General features: G+C 43.2%; 1 protein-coding gene across 1 annotated transcript in view; it reads right to left on the bottom strand.

Annotated features, from left to right (window-relative positions):
* Nucleotides 1-13064, bottom strand: part of itga4 (integrin alpha 4) — a 102055-nt gene extending 88991 nt beyond the window's left edge. Inside the window, exons 1-4 of the mRNA XM_078404032.1 lie at nt 12793-13064; nt 11975-12096; nt 1880-1986; nt 1653-1779 (exon numbers count right to left, since the gene is read on the bottom strand). Coding sequence (XP_078260158.1) covers nt 1653-1779; nt 1880-1986; nt 11975-12096; nt 12793-12962 — 526 coding nt within the window. The 5' untranslated portion in view covers nt 12963-13064. The remainder of the gene's footprint in view (nt 1-1652; nt 1780-1879; nt 1987-11974; nt 12097-12792) is intronic.
* Between the last annotated feature and the right edge of the window lie 794 nt (nt 13065-13858).

Here is a 13858-nt window from a genome sequence, read left to right as displayed (position 1 = left end):
GCACCTGGTAGAGTATACAGGACATGAATCATTTTCAGCAGGTGGAAGAGGCTACAGAACAGCAAGAATAATCAAATCAAAGACCAAGATGCAGATGGGACAATGTCAGAGGCGAGCTGACAAATGGGCACAAATGCTTCCTGCAGTTCCTTGAGGATTTGTGCAGTGTCCCTATGGCAGTGCTGTGGTGCAAGAAGGATTAAACCCTGTCATACAGAGCCAGTGGCAGCTCAAATGCATCATGGTTTTGTCCTGAGGAGCTACTTGTACATCATGAACAATGCTTTACACATTCTCACTCAAACTCTATCTTCAGAGAGCACTAAAACACATTTCTCTACTGCTTTTTAATGACTGCTTCGGAATCCAATCCTATTACTCTTTTGGGAAGTGTTTTACAGATCATCTTTGACAAGATTTCTCTTCATGTTTCCTCAGCTTTTTTTACCAATTGCTAAATATAGTTAGTCTCTGATGAGAGGTCCACTGGCCATCATCTTCCACATGCACAACTTTTCACACAAAAGTGCAGCAACAAACAAAAAGCTGAACCTTCATTACTTTTTGTGCAAATAGAACATTTCTGTGAAGATGTAGCTGATTATAAGGCCTCCCTTGGGAGTTCAGTAGTTTGAAGAAAAGCCCTAAACACGGGCAATTACATTGCAACACAGGAGATCCAAAAGATCCTTGGTCATCTTCTGACTGAGGATATTTGCCAGAGGCAGCAACAACCTAACATTGTCAATAGCAATAATTACTAAGGGATATAATAAATAACTTCTTGCTCATAATCTTAAATATTGCAGTATCATTTTGTTCCACACATGATCAGTACATGCCATGGGATATCTGTTGATCAAGTCAGCAATTAGCAAGCTGGTTAAATCAGCAGTTACAATTTTCTTTCCTCTGAGCTAACTCAATCCAACTCGATGCCTTCAATAAAGCGGTGTTACTATTCCAAACATTGATTTAGACAATAGACAATCAGTGCAGGAGTAGGCCATTCGGCCCTTCATGCCAGCACAGCAGTTGATACCTTTCCACTTGCTTTAACCATGCTTTCAATAGGTAAACTTGAAAAGCAATCCGGTAGAATTCAGCCAGTGAAAGATGCTGCTTGAGCCCACCGAGTTATTTTAGTTTTAGAGATACAGCGTGGTAACAGGGCCTTCAGCCGACCGAGTCCGCGCCGACCAGCAATCCCGCACACTCACACTATCCTACACACACTAGGGACAATTTACAATTTTACCAAGCCAATTAGTACACAAACCTGTATGTCTTTGGAGTGTAGGAGGAAATCGGGGCACCCAGAGAAAACCTACACAGGTCACAGGGAGAACGTACAAACTCTGTACAGACAGCACCCATAGTCAGGATCGAACCTGGGTCTCTGGCGCTGTAAGGCAGCAACTTTACCGCTGTGCCACCGTGCCGGCCTTGTTGTTCTAACATTTCTGTTTCTATCTCAGATTTCGGAACCTGCGGTTTATTTTTGCTTTCAGTAGGTAAATACAGTCTACCAATTGTCATTAAAGTAGTCACAGAAATCCCATAGATATTCACACAAAGTCACACAGACTTTATTTCTAAAGAATAACTTAAGAGGAAATAAAGTCAATATTTTTATAAAGTGATTTCTTTACTTGTGTAACACGGTATCAGTGGCGAATACTCAGAAGGCTGCAAGTCAGGTGGAATTTTGAAACACAACCCAAGTGGCATTATCTCTTTATCTATGTAGAATATATTTTTCCAACGATGTGCACAAGCCTTTAAAAACACAAAACACTTGGTGTAAAACATATCACTGCAGCTAATCAAATATTTTATTGAATTAATTAAATAAGCATTCGAAACAATATTTATATACCAGTATGAAGCCATCTTCCTTTGGTTGCCTTGCCAAACTAACACCAAGCCACTGGTTATCTCTTCCTTCTGTACAATCTGGCCCACATGTGTTCCCCTCATGGTCACCTGCAAAAACACAAGATATTTATTTCCGTGTTATTGCATACTTTCCTTCCTTGAATAAGCTGGAAAGAGTGCAGAGAGGATTTATAAGAGCATTGACAGTATTTGAGGGGCTGAGCTACAGGGAGAGGTTGGGGCAGGCTCAGACTTTATTCCTTGGAGCACAGGAAGTTGAGGGGGATCTGATAGGTGTGTACAAAATCATGAGGAGAATAGATAGTTATTCACCCAGGGTAAGAGAATCAAAAACTAGAGGACATTCCTTTAAGGTGAGAGGGGCAAACATGAATCCAACAGGCATTTTTTTCACTGAGAGGATGGTTGAGAGTATCTGCCTCAACTCTTTCCCTTGGAACAAGTTGCTAAGGGAAGTAGTTGAGGCAGATACTATAACAGCATTTAAAAGACATTTGGACAGTTACATGGGTATGACAGGTTTCGAGGGAAATGGGCCAAACGCGGGCAGGTGGGCTTAATGCAGATGGGGCATGTGCAAGTTGGGCTGACGGGCCTGTTTCTATGAATAGAAAGAGTAGAAGGAGATGCAGAAGCTACAAAAATTAAAACTCCCTTGACCTACTTCCCTGACTTTCTACGTATATTACCTCAATTAAAATGAAAACTTCCCAATTTAACCCAGGGATCAATAATGCAGTATTCATTCCAGCTTGTGCTAATCTCATGATGAAATAAAAGAATTCTTTGAAACTAATCCATCCCAATGTTAACAAATGACGGCATCCTCAGCACTCCTGTGTCCTCTTTTAAAAGCTCACCCCCGGAGGAGAAAGAAAGACTGCAGAGAACAAAGGGGAGACCCGCTGAGAACAAAGGGGAGACCCGCTGAGAACAAAGGGGGACCGGGGGAGGAAATGCTGCAACAAGCAGTAGCAGGCGGAAGGTAGGACTGTTCGGTGAACTTTTATAATTTTGCCGGTGCCAGAAACATGGCGACACTTGTGTACTGCCTAGGTGAATTCTGCTACATGATTTTACCGGGTTGTATGCAAAACAAAGTATCTCACTGTGCCTCGGTACATGTGGCAATAAAGTATCATTGAATCATTGGTGTTCCAATTGAGACTGGCAAAAAAGAAGGCCTCAACAATACATACAGCTTTTTGACCTCCAATGTTCCCAGAATAGTATTTGCCAATTTGTTAATCAAACCCAATGACACCCACCATCAAGCAAGCTGCATCTGAAGACAAAGGGAGCACCAATACAATATAATACAATACAATATATCTTTATTGTCATTGTACAGGGGTACAACGAGATTGGGAATGCGCCTCCCATACGATGCAATAAATTAATTAGCTAGTCAGTATTAATTTAAACAACCCAATGAAACAAATTAGAACAGTTTTAAAACAGAATAAAGTGCAAGTAGATCTGTGCCGGTTCACTGTGCGATGTGACCATCCGGCTCAGCAGGACCGGTTCATAGCAGCTATGGCCCTGGGGGTGAAGCTGTTCCTGAGTCTGGAGGTGCGGGCGTAGAAGGCCTTGTATCGTCTGCCGGATGGTAGAAGTTCGAACAGACTGTCGCAGGGGTGTGAGGAGTCTTTGTGGATGCTGGTGGCTTTTCTGAGGCATCGTGTGTTGTAGATGCCCTCCAAGGCTGGCAGCTCAATCCATTCACTGCAGTGGTCCAACATCCAATTTGTGCCAATTTGAGCTTTCCATGTTCTCCAGAGACGTTGCCTGACCTGCTCAGTTATTTTAGCAATTTGTGTATTTTTTAGACCAGGGGTTAAGGGTTAAGGGCACGTCTTTCAATTAACAGAAAAGGGCTCCTGCTTCTTGGCATTGCCCTTCTATCATGACCTAGCTGTGACTTCCTGTTGATTTGGATCAGAAATCCAATCATCAACACAATCTTCTTATCGAGTCATCACAAGATTAGAAATTGTTCAGCCAGAGCTGATCACACTTCTCGGCATCGGCATACAATGGTGACTTGCGCTTCTTGTGCGTAGTGGTGGAAAGATTGGTGGAAACAGGGCCGCGATGTGAACGCTCTTTCCTTGACCCCATCAACATAATGAAGTCCTGGAATTAGGATCATGCTGTCAAGAATAGAATGGCTTGCCAGCCAATGCCAGGGTGACACAGTGGAGCAACAGCAGAGTTGCTGCTTACAGCACCAGAGATCCGTGTTAGACAAATTACAATAGACAATAGGTGCAGGAGGAGGCCATTCGGCCCTTCGAGCCAGCACCACCATTCAATGTGATCATGGCTGATCATTCTCAATCAGTACCCCGTTCCTGCCTTCTCCCCAAACCCCCTGACTCCGCTATCCTTAAGAGCTCTATCTAGCTCGCTATTGAATGCATTCAGAGAATTAGCCTCCACTGCCTTCTGAGGCAGAGAATTCCACAGATTTACAACTCTCTGACTGAAAAACTTTTTCCTCATCTCTGTTCTAAATGGCCTACCCCTTATTCTTAAACTGTGGCTCCTGGTTCTGGACTCCCCCAACATTGGGAACATGTTTCTTGCCTCTAACGTGTCCTACCCCTTAATAATCTTAAATGTTTCAATAAGATCCCCTCTCATCCTTCTAAATTCCAGTGTATACAAGCCTAGTCGCTCCAGTCTGTCAACATACGACAGTCCCGCCATTCCGGGAATTAACCTAGTAAACCTACACTGCACGCCCTCAACAGCAAGAATATCCTTCCTCAAATTTGGAGACCAAAACTGCATAAAGTACTCCAGGTGCGGCCTCACCAGGGCCCTGTACAACTGCAGAAGGACCTCTTTGCTCCTATACTCAACTCCTTTTGTTATGAAGGCCAACATTCCATTGGCTTTCTTCACTGCCTGCTGTACCTGCATGCTTCCTTTCAGTGACTGATGCACTAGGACACCCAGATCTCGTTGTACATCCCCTTTTCCTAACTTGACACCATTCTGATAATAATCTGCCTTCCTATTCTTACCACAAAAATGGATAACCTCACACTTATCCACATTAAACTGCATCTGCCATGCATCCGCCCACTCACACAACCTGTCCAAGTCACCTTGCAACCTCATAGCATCTTCCTCACAGTTCACACTACCACCCAGCTTTGTGTCATCTGCAAATGTGCTAATGGTACTTTTAATCCCTTCATCTAAGTCATTAATGTATATTGTAAATAGCTGTGGTCCCAGCACCGAGCCTTGCGGTACCCCACTAGTCACTGCCTGCCATTCTGAAAGGGACCCATTTATCCCCTCTCTTTGCTTTCTGTCTGTCAACCAATTTTCTATCCATGTCAGTACCCTACCTCCAATACCATGTGCTCTAATTTTGCCCACTAATCTCCTATGTGGGACCTTGTCGAAGGCTTTCTGAAAGTCGAGGTACACCACATCCACTGGCTCTCCCCTGTCAATTTTCCTAGTTACATCCTCAAAAAATTCCAGAAGATTAGCCAAGCATGATTCCCCCTTCGTAAATCCATGCTGACTCAGAACGATCCTGTTACTGCTATCCAAATGCTCCGCAATTTCGTCTTTTATAATTGACTCCAGCATCCTGTTCAATCCTGACCACGGGTGCTGTTTTTGTATGTTCTCCCTGTGACCGCGTGAGTTTTCTCTGGGTGCTTCGGTTTCATCCCACACTACGAAAAGGTTTGTAGGTTAATTAGCTTTGGTAATTTGTAAGAGAAACTGTCCCTAGTGCGTACGTTATAGTATAGAGATTGCTGGTCGGTGCGGACTCGTTGAGCTGAAGGGCCCATTTCCATGTTGTATCTCTAAAGTCTAAAGCAGCGGTCTCCAAACTGTGGCCCGCGGCCACATCCAGCCCGCCATGAGATTTTATGCGGCCTGCAGCCAGCACGTTCCGCGCTGCGTGTTCTGTGGTATCGGGAAACCCTTTTTTTTTTAAGCGGCCAATAGGAATGGTGGTTTATTGTCACGTGTGCACTGCACAATGGAATTATTTTAGCGCAGATCACACGTGCACAAGTCACCACCATATTTTGGCGCCGTTTACAAAATCGGGTCCGCGCTCTAGATGTACTGGAGCGGCACCGATTCAGGAGAGCCCCAGGCTGCTGCAGTGCCTCCTCCGTCGCCCTAGACTGGCTCGGCCCATCGATCGACGTCCCTCTCCTCGCCCGACCGACCGCCTGTGTGTCCCGGGGGAAAACCCTTCTGCAGCCGACCTTGCAGGCGCTGGGGGCATTACCGCTCTCCTACTGGCCCCCTCATCGTGTCCGTCGTCGCCAGCGGCTCCCTCCTCCTCGGTTCTCCGGTCTTCAGGGCCGAAATCGGCAGTTTCCAAACTTACACGTCAGGTAAACTATCAAGTTGAGGGTTTGTATGCAGCTGCCGACTTAATAATAATTTTTAATTTTAATGATTTAATGACCCACCCGTGAGTCACTGCGATGGTGACACATATGTGGTTACTCCGCCATTATATCATATGATATTTCTATACTGTCTGCAGGCCCACTGGTGGTCACTGTATTTTTTCTGTTTTATAAATAATTGTACCTACGGTATAGATATATTCCAATATTTCAAGCTCTTTTTAAAAATTGAATATTATTTATTTGTTGCCATATAAACCTCATTAAATTTATAAAACTGACATTTCTTTATTTTTTCCTACGGCCCGCAAAATTGTGCCAACTATATAATGTGGCCCTCATGCTGAAAAGTTTGGAGACCCCTGGTCTAAAGTTTAAATTTAAGTACATCTGACAACCAAGATAAAATCATTTTCTCTACTTACTTTAATGACAAACTTTTACTCCCTATTTCCTTAGCTAAGCAAAACTAAAGAAAGATGCACTCTGACCTTCTTCTGAGTGACAACAATGTGGTCCACCATTCCTACATAACACAAACATGTTCTAATGTTCAAGGAAATTCAACGGCTAACATATTTAGATATGGTGGAGAGCGATCGGAAGAGGAGAGAAAAATAATGCAACTGTTTGGGAGGAAACGTAGTGGGACACGGGGTAGATCTTACAGACAGCAGCAAGCCAATCATGCATAAATAAAATGACATTTCGTATCCTCTCAACAGTAACCAGCGGAAATTACTGGGAGGATTCTCCATGGTGAGACATCATACACACATGAACGCCTTTTGTGTCACAAGTAGCAAAATGTCAACCCAACCCACAAAAAGAAAATAAACATAAAACCACAACCACAATTTTCCGCAACTTTTTGAAACACCATGAATGATGATACATTCAAAGAACAACTAAAATTAATTAAAGATAGGCACAAAATGCTGGAGTAGCTCAGAGGTTCAGGGATCATCTCTGGAGATAAAGGATCGGTGAAGTTTCGGGTTGGGACCCACCTTCAGACTGAGAGTTGGGGCTAGGAGAGGCGTGAAGAGCTGGAGGTGAGATAAGACCAGGAATGATCTGGGGCAGCCACAAATGACCTCAGGCATGGTGGTGCCTGGTAGATCCACTGTTGGCTAAGAAGGGTGTGATCTCTAGAGGAACAATGCCGAGAACTGTGGAACTGGTAACACGACTAGGGTGGAGGAGAGTGGAAGATGAAGTTACTTCAAATTAATTAAATTTATCTTTTATGCTTAACCTAAAACTTTAAATACATACACCTTTACCATCTAAATTAACAACTTATGGAAGACAAAAAAAAAATCTTGGGAAGTTTTAAAAGATGGATCCTTTTTTAATGAGCAAAATCGTGCTCGGCTAATTGCAGCCAATCCATTCCATACTAAAATCATCAGGAGAATACTCTCTGTATTTTCCCAAAGCTGCAAAAAAAGTCTGTGGAGAGAGAGGTGGTAACTTAAAAACAGAAATTGCTAGAAATATTGCCAGTAGCTGGATGGCACAGTGGTGCAGCTGTAGAGTTGCTGCCTTATAGCGCCAGACACCCAGGTTCGATCCTGACTATGGGTGCTGTTGTACCGTGTTTGTACGCTCTCCCCGTGACCTGCGTGGGTTTTCCCCGGGAGCTCTGGTTTCCTCCCACATTCCAAAGATGAACAGGTTTGTAGGCAAATTGGCATGAAACAATTGTCCCTAGTGCATGTAAGGTAGTGTGTAATGTGCAGGGATTGCTGGTCAATGCGGACTCGGTGGGCCGAAGTGCCTGTTTCTGTGCTGTATCTCTAAACTAAAGCAAACTTAAAAGATCAGTCAGCATCTATGAAAAGAGAAATAATTATTTTTCAAGTCTGAGGTCCTTTATTAGAGTAGCGTTTGTTTGGCCTGAAATGTTAATTGTTTCTCTCTCCAAAGATGCTGTCTGACTTGCTGAGAGTTTCCAGCATTTTCTGTCTTTATTTCAGATTTCCCGCACCTGCAGTTTAAAAAAAAAATGTTAATTGACTCACAACTGCCAATGTTGGTCGAGTTACACAGGCTCAAGCTAATTTACTGGACTATATAAGGAACTCAACATTGGACTGTAGTCTGCTGCTTAATGGCAAACCGCTGATCGCAATCTAACCCTCGTCTCTGAGGCTGTAAGGCAGCAATTCTAATGCTGTGCCACAGTGCCACTAAATTTGGACAGAAAACATTTAAAGATATTACATGATTCATCCCCTTGCTTCACGAGTGGACCTAGTCACAGTGCTGCAAAGGCTTCTTTGGCCAGTGATGAAATCACTTGAATTTCCCATGGATGTTCTTTAGTAAGAGTAAATGTAAGTGATGGTATCAAGGGCAGATCTTACACTTGCCATACCCACAAAATATTGTTAAGTACCATTAATAAATGACGAATGACGAAATACTGAGCTATTGAGGAAGTGCAACGTAGGTTCACGGGGTTAATTCACAGGATGGCGGGACTGTCATATGATGAAAGAATGAAGCAACTGGCCTTGTATTCACTGCAATTTAGAAGGATGAGAGGGAACCTTACAGAAACATATAAAATTATTAAGGGATTGGACACGCTAGATGCAGGAAACATGTTCCCGATGTTGGGAGAGTCCAGAACCAGGGGCCGCAGTTTAATAAGGGATAGGTTATTTAGAACTGAAATGAGGGAAAACTTTTTCACCAAGAGTTATAAATTTGTGGAATTCTCTGCCTTAGAAGTCAGTGGAGGCCGATTTACTTGATGCATTCAAAACCATATAACCATATAACAACTACAGCACGGAAACAGGCCCGTTCGGCCCTACCAGTCCATGCCGACCACTCTCTCTGACCTAGTCTCATCTACCTGCTCTCAGACCATAACCCTCCAATCCCCTCTTATCCATATACCTATCCAATTTACTCTTAAATAATAAAATCGAGCCTGCCTCCACCACTTCCACCGGAAGCCCATTCCATACAGCCACCACCCTCTGAGTAAAGAAGTTACCCCTCATGTTACCCCTAAACTTTTGTCCCTCAATTCTGAAGCTATGTCCCCTTGTTGGAATCTTCCCCACTCTCAAAGGGAAAAGCCTACCCACGTCAACTCTGTCCGTCCCTCTTAAAATTTTAAAAACCTCTATCGTCCCCCCTCAACCTTCTACGCTCCAAAGAATAAAGACCCAACCTGTTCAACCTCTCTCTGTAGCTTAAGTGCTGAAACCCAGGCAACATTCTAGTAAATCTCCTCTGTACCCTTTCCATTTTGTCGACATCCTTCCTATAATTTGGCGACCAGAACTGCACACCATACTCCAGATTCGGCCTCACCAATGCCTTGTACAATTTTAACATTACATCCCAACTTCTATATTCGATGCTCTGATTTATAAAGGCAAGCATACCAAACGCCTTCTTCACCACCCTATCCACATGAGATTCCACCTTCAGGGAACAATGCACAGTTATTCCCAGATCCCTCTGTTCCACTGCATTCCTCAATTCCCTACCATTTACCCTGTACGTCCTATTTTGATTTGTCCTACCAAAATGCAGCACCTCACACTTATCAGCATTAAACTCCATCTGCCATCTTTCAGCCCACCCTTCCAAAAGGCCCAAGTCTCTCTGTAGACTTTGAAACTCTACTTCATTATTAACTACACCACCTATCTTAGTATCATCTGCATATTTACTAATCCAATTTGCCACACCATCATCCAGATCATTAATGTAAATGACAAACAACAGTGGACCCAACACAGATCCTTGGGGTACTCCACTAGACACTGGCCTCCACCCTGACACACAATTGTCAACCATTACCCTCTGGTATCTCCCATTCAGCCATTGTTGAATCCATCTTGCAACCTCACTATTAATACCCAACAATTTAACCTTCTTAATCAACCTTCCATGTGGAACCTTGTCAAATGCCTTACTGAAGTCCATATAGACAACATCCACAGCCTTGCCCTTATCAATTTCCCTGGTAACCTCTTCAAAAAATTCAAGAAGATTAGTCAAACATGACCTTCCAGGCACAAATCCATGTTGACTGTTTCTAATCAGGCCTTGTTTATCCAAATAATTATATATATTGTCCCTAAGTATCTTTTCCATTAATTTTCCCACCACAGACGTCAAACTAACAGGTCTATAATTGCTAGGTTTACTTTTAGAACCTTTTTTAAACAAAGGCACAACATGCGCAATGCGCCAATCTTCCGGCACCATCCCCGTTTCTAATGATGTTTGAAATATTTCCGTCATAGCCCCTGCTATTTCTGCACTAACTTCCCGCAATGTCCTAGGGAATATCCTATCAGGACCTGGAGACTTATCCACTTTTATATTTTTCAAAAGTGTCCATACCTCCTCTTCTTTAATCCTCATAATTTCCATCACTACTCTACTTGTTTCGCTTACCCCACATAATTCAATATCCTTCTCCTCGGTGAATACCGAAGAAAAGAAATTGTTTAATATCTCCCCCTTTTCTTCCGGATCAGCACATAGCTGTCCACTCTGACTCTCTAATGGACCAATTTTATCCCTCGCTATCCTTTTGCTATTGACATATCTGTAGAACCCCTTGGGGTTTTCTTTTACATTACTTGCCAAAGCAGCCTCATATCTTTTTTTCGCTTTTCTAATTTCCTTCTTAAGATTCCTTTTACATTCTTTATATTCCTCAAGAACCTCATTTACTCCCTGCCGCTTATATTTATTGTATATCTCCCTCTTTTTCCGAACCGTGTCCAATTTCCCTGGAAAACCACGGCTCTTTCAAATTATTATTCTTTCCTTTCCACCGAACAGGGACATAAAGACTCTGTACTCTCAAAATGTCACCTTTAAATATCCTCCATTTCTCTATTATATCCTTTTCATAAAACAAAAAGTCCCATTTCACTCCTTTTAAATCCTTTCTCATCTCCTCAAAATTAGCCTTTCTCCAATCCAAAATCTCAACCCTTGGTCCAGATTTGACCTTCTCCATAATTATATTGAAACTAATGGCATTGTGATCACTAGACCCAAAGTGCTCCTCAACACATACCTCCGTCACCTGACCCGTCTCATTTCCCAACAGGAGGTCCAACACTGCCCCTTCTCTGGTAGGTACCTCTACGTATTGCTGCAAAAAACTATCCTGCACACATTTTACAAACTCCAAACCATCCAGTCCTTTAACAGAATGTGATTCCCAGTCTATGTACGGAAAATTGAAATCACCCACAATCACTACTCTGTGCTTACTACTAATATCTGCTATCTCCTTACATATTTGCTCTTCCAATTCTCGTTCCCTATTTGGCGGTCTATAATACACCTCTATAAGATAGTTAGAAAGAGCTCTTAGGGCTACCGGAATCAAGGGATATGAGGAGAAGGTAGGAACGGGGTACTGATTGTGGATGATCAGTCATGATCAAATTGAGTGGCGGTGCTGGCTCAAAGGGCCAAATGGCCTACTCCTGCACCTATTGTCTGTGTACCTATGTAACAGAAACTATGATTAAAAAATCATATTTGTTGAAGATAATAGCCATCAGACTGCTCTCCATCACAGACATCAAATTCACAAATGTGATATTTGTACATTTGGCATTCCCCCAATATCATGTCAGAAACAGAACTGACCTGTTATTGCAACTCACCTAAAGGGATTTCTTCACAGTTTCTGTCAGAATTTTGGCTGATTCGACATTTGTAAATAGATCCAGGATTAACTGTCGCGTTAAGAAGAGAAGAGTTTGCTTTTGGAGCGCCCACTACCAACCTACAACGTCAAACGGGGAGAGAGGGGAGGTGGGGGGGAAGGTGGGGGATATGAAGTTAACAAATCAGTACAACCATTGGTCCCCAACTCTCCAGCACTGCCCCAACGGCGCAAGCAAAATAACGTCGCTAGAAAAACATTTTCCACTAAGCAGAGAGTTTAAAATCTTTGAGCTATCGAAAGCAGTCCATATCTGCGCGACTTTCAGCATTCCTTTGCTAACTTCAGCAGGAGAATACTCCAAGGTCCCCCACCTGGCACATATCATATCATATCATATATATATACGGGGATCGCTGGCCACCACGGACAGCGATCCCCGTACATTAACACTATCCTACACCCACTAGGGACAATTTTTTTTTTTTACATTTACCCAGCCAATTACCTGTACGTCTTTGGAGTGTGGGAGGAAACCGAAGATCTCGAAGAAAACCCACGCAGGTCACGGGGAGAACGTACAAACTCCTTACAGTGCAGCACCCGTAGTCAGGATCGAACCTGAGTCTCCGGCGCTGCATTCGCTGTAAAGCAGCAACTCTACCGCTGCGCTACCGTGCCGCCCACATATATATATATATACATAACTGGCACATAACATAAGCAAACATTATTAAATGAAATAAAGTTCACTCACGCGGGCCAGGAGATGAAAAATAAACTTAATCTTAACATACTTCAAAAACTGAAACTCACCACTTTTCATCTTTATAACTGTGCAATATCACCGAATAACCAAACAATGTTCCTTCGGCCCCTTTAAACTGGACGGCACTTTCCAAAGCCACATTGTACAAGTGAGCCCTCTTGAATAAACAGCACAGGGCTACACTTGACCAAATCACTGTAAACTTGTTTAGTCCCATTGTCTTTAAATGTCATTGCTCCTCGAGTCGGAAACTATGAAGAACTCGAAACGTACCCTGTGATTTCAGAAGCAACGGGAACTACGAAGTGCAACTCATAACTAAACATTCACACCCACCCTTTGCCAGAGAGCTCAAAGATTTGTGACGCCTGCCGAATGCCCCTCCCGTTCCGGGTGGGCTGGTCTCTGTACAAATGCACATTGTCTTTAGGTTCAAGGCATGCTGCCTTGGCTCTTCCAAGGACCCGCACAATTACCACGCATACACTTTGATTGTGATCCCTTTCCAGATCATTGTAAATTGAGCACCTGTGCCCTCAAAGACTCTACAAGTGGGATGGAATGATAAGAATGGCTGGGAAAGAGAATCCCTGATGTCCACCAAGACTTAAAGGGCCTGGGAGAGGGAGGGGGAATGATGCTTGGAATATTACAAAGATCTGGCAGTATTGAAGTACGGTTGGACATCCATCTGGGCTCATGAGAATCTGGTCCAATTAACTCTTCTCTCCTGTACAGGGAATCTCTGATTTTCAGAAATGAAATAGGAAGGAACTGCAGATGCTGGTTTACACCGAAGATAGATACAAAATGCTGGAGTAACTCAGCGGGACAGGCAGCATCTAGAGAGAAGGAATGGGTGATGTTTCAGGTCAAACCACTTTTTCTGGAGTCTCAACCCAAAACATCACCTATTCCTTGTCCAGAGATTCCTTATCACCTATGCTGTCTGTCCCACTGAGATACTCCAGCATTTGTGTCTAGCCTCAGGTTAAGAATTAGACTTTGCCATTTTTCGTTCAAATCAGTTAGTTATTGCCTTTATGTTTTTGTGTTATTAAAGTGACTGAAAAGATTATCACGGGCTTGGGATACACCATTTCTACCGCAGCA

Source organism: Rhinoraja longicauda, chromosome 8 (assembly GCF_053455715.1).
Source record: "Rhinoraja longicauda isolate Sanriku21f chromosome 8, sRhiLon1.1, whole genome shotgun sequence".
NCBI classification, from domain to species: domain Eukaryota; kingdom Metazoa; phylum Chordata; class Chondrichthyes; order Rajiformes; family Arhynchobatidae; genus Rhinoraja; species Rhinoraja longicauda.
This window is presented reverse-complemented; position numbering and strand designations above follow the sequence as displayed.